This window comes from Corylus avellana, chromosome ca6 (assembly GCF_901000735.1).
Source record: "Corylus avellana chromosome ca6, CavTom2PMs-1.0".
In the NCBI taxonomy this organism is placed as follows: Eukaryota; Viridiplantae; Streptophyta; class Magnoliopsida; order Fagales; family Betulaceae; genus Corylus; species Corylus avellana.
The window spans coordinates 24,960,725-24,967,578 of record NC_081546.1 but is presented as its reverse complement, the minus strand read 5'-3'; the positions used below and the strand labels follow the sequence as shown (position 1 = coordinate 24,967,578).

Below are 6,854 nucleotides of genomic sequence, written 5' to 3'. Positions count from 1 at the left end.
TCAGCATAGTGGAATAGTGGTATGATATATGCCATTACTCAATAACAAATCTTAACGATATGTTGACCAAATGGAGGAGGGGATTGATTTTGTGGAATGAAGAAAGGAAATATCAATAAAGAAGATGTAGTTCTATGAACATTTATCTTTTGGACATGGGACATGATCAAAACAAAACAAAAAAATATTCAAGCTCGATCTGTTAATGCTTTTTAAAGAGTGTGGTGTTTTTTTTTTAAAAAAAAATACATATATATATTTTGATGGAACATAAAAGTAAAAATAATTTTAAATATTTTATATTCTAAGTTGTTTATTAATATTTTTATTTTGAAAACAAAAGGGAAAAGGAGGGTAACAAACAGTCATTCAGTTTTATGTTCTTAATATACAATCCAGGAAAGTAACTGTTAGACTAAGAATGCGGCACGGGGCCGGTGAAATTGTTGTGAGATAGGTCGAGAAGGTTTAGCCGGAGGGACGAAAAGATCTTCGGAACCTCACCGGAAAGTTGGTTGTAGGACAGATTTAGATATTTAAGAGTCGGTAGAGATCCCAAAGAAGATGGGAGTTCGCCGGAAAGCGAGTTGTTAGCCATATTTATGTCAGTGAGGGAGTCACAAGAGCCTAATGCCTCTGGTATTGAATCGGACAATTTGTTATTCTGCAAATGAAGATTGCCCAATTGCTTCAAGTCACCAATACTAGAAGGAATGTTTCCCGAGAATTGATTGTCGTTGAGTTCAATGGCGACCAGCGACGTAGCGCCCGAGATCTCGGCTGGTAATTGACCCGATAAGCGATTGTTTCCAACAAACAATTGCCCGAGAGACTTGGCGTTCTTGATATCGGGGGTAATCGGGCCTTGGATATTATTCGACGTGATATCGATTATGTTCGCGTTTGGTAATCCCCAGATTCCAGCAGGAACGGTACCGAAGAGCAGGTTATTGGGGACTCTGAAACGAATTAGAGTCGAACAGGTGGCGTAGTTGGCCGGAATTTCACCCGTGAATCTGTTGTTGAGCACCAAAAGCTTCTTCATTGTACCTTGCTTGCACATATCTGGCGGGATTGGACCGGTCAAGAAATTATCGGACACGTCGATGAAATCGAATTTTGCCCATGACCCAATCTTCTGAGGCAGAGGACCCGTCAACTTGTTCTCATACAGAGAGAGGTTCACCAGCTTCTTGAACTCGCCCAATTCGGCCGGCAGTTGCCCAGTAAGGTTGTTTTTATACAATTGCAGGCTCACCAGGTTGGTCGAGAACCTCAGATTCGACAGATCGCCTTCGAGATGGTTCTTAGAAGCATCAAAATTCTCGAGCTTCTTGAGGTTTCTGAAACTCGCAGGAAGTTTTCCTGTGAACGAGTTATTGTAGAGCTCGAGCTGCCTGAGGTTCACGAGGTTCCCAATCTCTGTCGGAATCTCTCCGGTCATGTTATTGTCGGCAAACTCCAAGTTGATGAGCCCGATGAGCGTTCCAATCCCAGCTGGGATTGTTCCTTGGATGTTGCAATTCGAGAGGTAAAGCCAATCGAGCTTGGTGAGCTGAACGACATCGTTTGGAATTGGACTGGGACTCAATGGGTTGTCTCCAAGGCTCAGCCGGATAAGACCCTTCATGTTTTGAAGCGATTTCCATGGGAAACTGCCGGAGAATCCACTGTTGTTCAGGTGCAAATACTGTAATTCGCTGAGAGATGATATGTCTGGAACAGGGCCAGTGAAGAAATTGTTTGCCAAGTCCAAGTAATGCAATTTCACGCATTTGTTCAAGTCCTGCGTGATCGGACCATTCAAAAGGTTGAACCCAAAGGAGAGCTTTTCCAGCGATTGGAGCTGGCATATGGAATCCAGAGGAAGAGTCCCCGTCAAGTTTTGGTTCGAAAGCTCGATTTCTCTAACGGAACCGTCTGCGTTGCAGGTGATTCCGGCAAAATGGCAAACGGAAGAATTGGTGGGTACCCATGTGCTGAAGACGCCGGTGTTTGATTGTTGGAGCGCGGATTTTAGTTTCAGGAGAATTTGAAGCTCGTCGGATCGGACACTGGAGAGGAGGGACAAGAAAGAAAGGAGACAGAGAGAAGAATAGAGGTGTTGGCGGGAAGCACGGGCCGACGACATGTCGTGTGATGGATGGGATAGATGGCTTTTCTAGATCTGTGGGTCCCTCTATTTAAATAGTGCCAATTTTAATTTACTAGAATGGCGGGAAGCCACATGTTTTTAAAATCCATATTATTTAAGAAAAAGTCAATTCTTAATACCAGCGTGGCTTAGAATGGTGAAAGCCACACGTTTTTTTTTCTTTTCTTTTTTGGGGCTAGGATGATCAATCCACAAAACAGTTTTTTAAGAGGTAATTTAATCAATTGGATCATGCCTCATAAAGTGGAAGTCAGTAATTCAAATTTTCACTCCCATCTTTTGTGCGGACATGTCGATGCATCCTTATTTATGAGTAATTTTAAAAACTCATTTTATTTATTTATTTGTATACAATTGGACTAATGTGAGCCCTTAATTCTAATTTTAATTTTTTAATAAAGATTAATTCAGTGGTTTATACACACTCATAAATTGAAGGACAAAGCATCTCTCTCATGATTGAGGGTATAAAAAGTGTTTTTTAATTATAGTACAAATTATTTTGATATAATATAAAGGTAAGATTTTTTTTTATTTAAAAAAAAAATAATTTGAAAAGTTTTTGTATTTTAAATCATTTGTTAATTTATGATTTTTTGAGAAAAATGTATGTTTTTAAAACTGTTACCAAACCATACTTATCTTTGTTTTGCTGTGTTTGCCCAAAAAGAAGTGATTTCATAATTGGAAATATTCCCATTTCAAGTCTTCCTCCTTTTATTTTCGGCCTTTGTAGTGATCTAAAGCCCTAATGAATATTTGCTCTTTACACTTATTTATCATATCAGTTGACGTAACGTGTTTCAAGTGATTTTTTTTTTTTTTTTGTTAGTAGATGACATCATGGGTGTGATAAATTGATGGACCAGGATCCCCTCCCATTATTTGGAAAATTGCATATTCTCCAATTTTCAATCCTTGGCCGTCTATTTTTATCCAACAGCCCATACAACGCCACGTGTCCCACTTAAATTAAATAATAAAATATTAATTAATTTTTAAAAAGAAAATTAAAATTAAAATCAAATAAAAAAAAAATTGCCACCCCAGTTTTTTTTATTATTTTTATTTTCTTTTTAAAAATTAATTATTATTTTATTATTTTATGTAAGTGGGACACGTGGCATCGTATGGGTTGTTGGATAAAAATGGACGGCTAAGATTGAAAATTTGAGAATCTCCAATTCTCCCAATAATGAGAGGGGGTCTTGATCCTAAATTGATATGGAGAATGTTAAAGTATTTATTAAATGATTAAAATTTACATCTTTCTATCATTTTAAACTTTTAAGATAAATTGTGATTTAACGAAGATAAACATTAACAAAGAGCCCTTATTCTTTTTGCTCTTACCCAAAAAGAATAAGGGCTCAATAATTTTGGTTTTGGGAACGTTTATTTTTTATCCTTCCATATATCCATAGTGTGGTGGGTAATTTTGCCTTCTATACACCAACCACTCAAAAGCAAATTTAGTGGAGAAAATGTCCACTAATTGGTAAGAGCCAACAAGAGTTGATATTGTGCTAGGTTAAATATTGTATGGTTAGTTTTTTCAATTCTCTTACCAATAAGTAGGGGAAGATGAGTCGCAACACCAACCAACATTTGGAAGACGAATGTATTATTAGATTGACTATAATTTCTTAACCGAATTGCAAGTAATTTTTTTCCTTTTCTTTTTCTTTTTTCTAATTAAAAAGGATAGGAGGAGATGACCAACTAGGCAACTATGGCTGCTCTATCTAGGTGTAATCATAATAGCATCTACCCATTGTGAATTGCTCAGGAGGGGCATAAACGACGAGAATCACAAGCACTTCCTCAAAACTAATTGAAGCATAACATAACCCCTCTCTACTAGGATATCAGTGGAACCCAAGGCAGTTCATACTAATCAAGCTTGTATGGGTGATTCTCCATTGCATAGAGTCAAACTCATGCTCTAGTATATGCCAAATTTCATGAGAATTTTCTTAAAAATACTGAACCACCGTCACTAGTTTAAAGTCTTCTTGCTCGAGACAAGTAAATCCCGCCCCTACCTTCCCTGTGAAGTTGTCCATATTGCATATCCTTGCTTCTAACCATTAAGTTTTGAATATGAAGTGTAGGAGGGTACGTACAAAAACTTCCCTCTTTCAAAAGTAAGCTTAGATGGGACCAAAAATGAAAGGGAGCCCTATCCTGAATTAGTCAAATTGTAGCTTCTTGAAGGTGTTGCCAAATGCGAAGGCTTCTCAATTCCACTCCTACCAATCAATCATGTCGAGTTTTTTTGTCCATGAATTAAAGTATGTCCTTATGATTAATACTTAAGCCTTCCCCTCCTCCCCAAATTATTCAAATTATCATTTGTGATACTTGGGCCTTCAAATTATCATTTTGTTTTAATTTGTGCAATCCATTAGATTTTTAACATTAAAGTAAACAAAAAGTTGTCCAAGTAACTCCCTGGAGATTAAACAAATAATATAAATTGTAGTCATTATTATTATTATTATTATTATTATTCAAATGAGGAAATGAATTACAAGTGATGATATTTCCCATTTTTTATTCCAATGGAAGTGGGAATGGGAGATAAATTGAAGTCTTAAAAAGCAATGAGAACACCCACGATCCACTCGAAGCAGTATTGCCATTTCATTCCATGCACATGTTGCACACTCAAAAGTATCTTCTGGCCACTTTCTTTGCTTTGCTCAAAAGAAAGAAAAAAAAAAAAAAAAAAAAAAAAAAAAAAAAAATTCGAAGAAAAAGACTTAAAAAAAAAAAAGGAATACTTACCCCTCAAAAAAAAAAAACACTGAAAGATTGCAAAATTCACCTATTAACAAATAAGTCCTTAAAATTTAAAAGTGTTAAATCAATCAATATGGTATACTTACATAACAAATAACTTTCTCCGTACATATTCTAGCCATTTTTTTAAAAATCATTATATATATATATATACACACGCATCGGGGTGGTTAGCCATTCTCAAATTAGCTTAAGAGGTAGCTGAACCACCCTAGAAATTCAATTCCATCTCCTGGTCATAAAAACCAGTGTCATCTCTCCCCCTTCCTTCTAGAAAGCAAAACAAAAACATGTGGGGAAGGGTTTTATTATTTGGTCCACTACCTTTATCGCACAATGTTTGTGAAAAATGAAAAGTAGTCTTTCTAGTGCAGGTTGTGTCACAATCCATTATTGACTAATCTTCCCCAATCAAATTTGCAATCAAACTACTTTGAACAGCAATCAGAAAGAACAAAAAAAAAAAAAAAAAGTACTTTGAACACCTTATCCCTAAATCTTTCCAACACTCAACTTTCCTTTGCTCTCTCACCTTTCCCCTTTTTTCAACCAAAAGGGAGCTTTAGTGTTTCCACCTGATCTACAATGATCAGTAAAAGAAATGGCATTAAATAGTGAAGGCGATTCAATTACTTTTGGGTCTTCTTCTTTTCCTTGCCTTTAAAGAGAGAAAAAGGGGTGATGTTCAACAAAAGTTGTATATTCAGATCCCTTATTAGTGCTTATAGTTGAGCATTATTACATCATTGTTTGAGGGTGCTTCACAAATGTCACCAAAATGACAACGGCAAGTGATACAGTTAATTGTAGTGTGCGTCACATAGGGCTAGCAATTTTAACACGACCTACGAACCCGACACGAACACGACACCAAGTTTATAGATATTGGGTTTGGGCTTATCGGGTTGGGGTCTTAATCGGGTCTACCTGATTAAGACCCGGTTAAATTTGTGTCTGGCAGGTCGACCTGGTAGGTTAGCCGGGTGGCCCGCCAGACCCGTTTAAATTTTTTTTTTTAAAAAAAAAAAACCTAAAATGTAAAGACTAAAGTGCCCTAAGACTAAGTTAACCCTAACCTTCACCTCTTCAGTGTTTTCACTCACTGAATCACTATTGCAACAGCCCCCCCCAGCTGCACAGCCCGTGCCTCTCTCTCCCTCTTGGCTCTCTCTCTCTCTCTCTGCACTTTCTGTCTCTGCTATTTGCTCATTTGTACTATTGGCACGCCTCTCTCTATTTGCTCTTTTCTTTTTCTTTTTTGCTATATATATATATATACACACACACACACTGAAAATGGAATTTGTAAGAATTTTTATTGCGTAGATGCATAACATTTGTTGGAAATTTTGTGTTCTACTTTTCATCAAGGGTTTTTTAAATGGGTCGGGTCGTGTCTTGTCATGTCTACCCGATATGACCTGATTATTTTAAACGGGTTAAGCAGGTCGTGTCGGGTTATCCGGATATTTTTCGTGTTATAATCGTGTTAGACCTGCAAGTCGTGTTCATGTATAAGATAATCGTGTCGCTGGTCTTAACGGGTCGTAATTGTATCTACCCGTTTATCTGTTTTGCCAGCCCTAGTGTCACATAACTTGAGGTGTGTATTCTCACTAATTTAGTGTTCAAATTGCTAACAATAAGAAAATAATAGAAGAAGAGAGATTATGATGATCTGAGGTTGAGTGCTAGCGGGACGTGCCTTAGAGGAGGAAGAGAGAAAGGGTGTGAGAGGCTCTCAATTGATCTATGTGTTGGTAATAATATCTTGAATTTTCTTTGCTTTCGAATTTAATGTTTAAGTTACTCTGGTCAACAGAGAGCTAAAGTTGCTGAGTTGACCTAATTTGGACGGACAGTAAAGTTGCTAAGTTAAAAATGTTTGGAAACA

At 37.0% G+C, this 6,854-nt stretch overlaps 1 protein-coding gene across 1 annotated transcript; it reads right to left on the bottom strand.

The window, feature by feature from the left end:
* Positions 1-415: 415 nt before the first annotated feature.
* Positions 416-2,131, bottom strand: LOC132185436 (receptor-like protein kinase 7). The gene has a single exon (XM_059599210.1). The coding sequence runs from the start codon at positions 2,129-2,131 to the stop codon at positions 416-418; it is 1,716 nt and encodes a 571-aa protein (XP_059455193.1).
* Between the last annotated feature and the right edge of the window lie 4,723 nt (positions 2,132-6,854).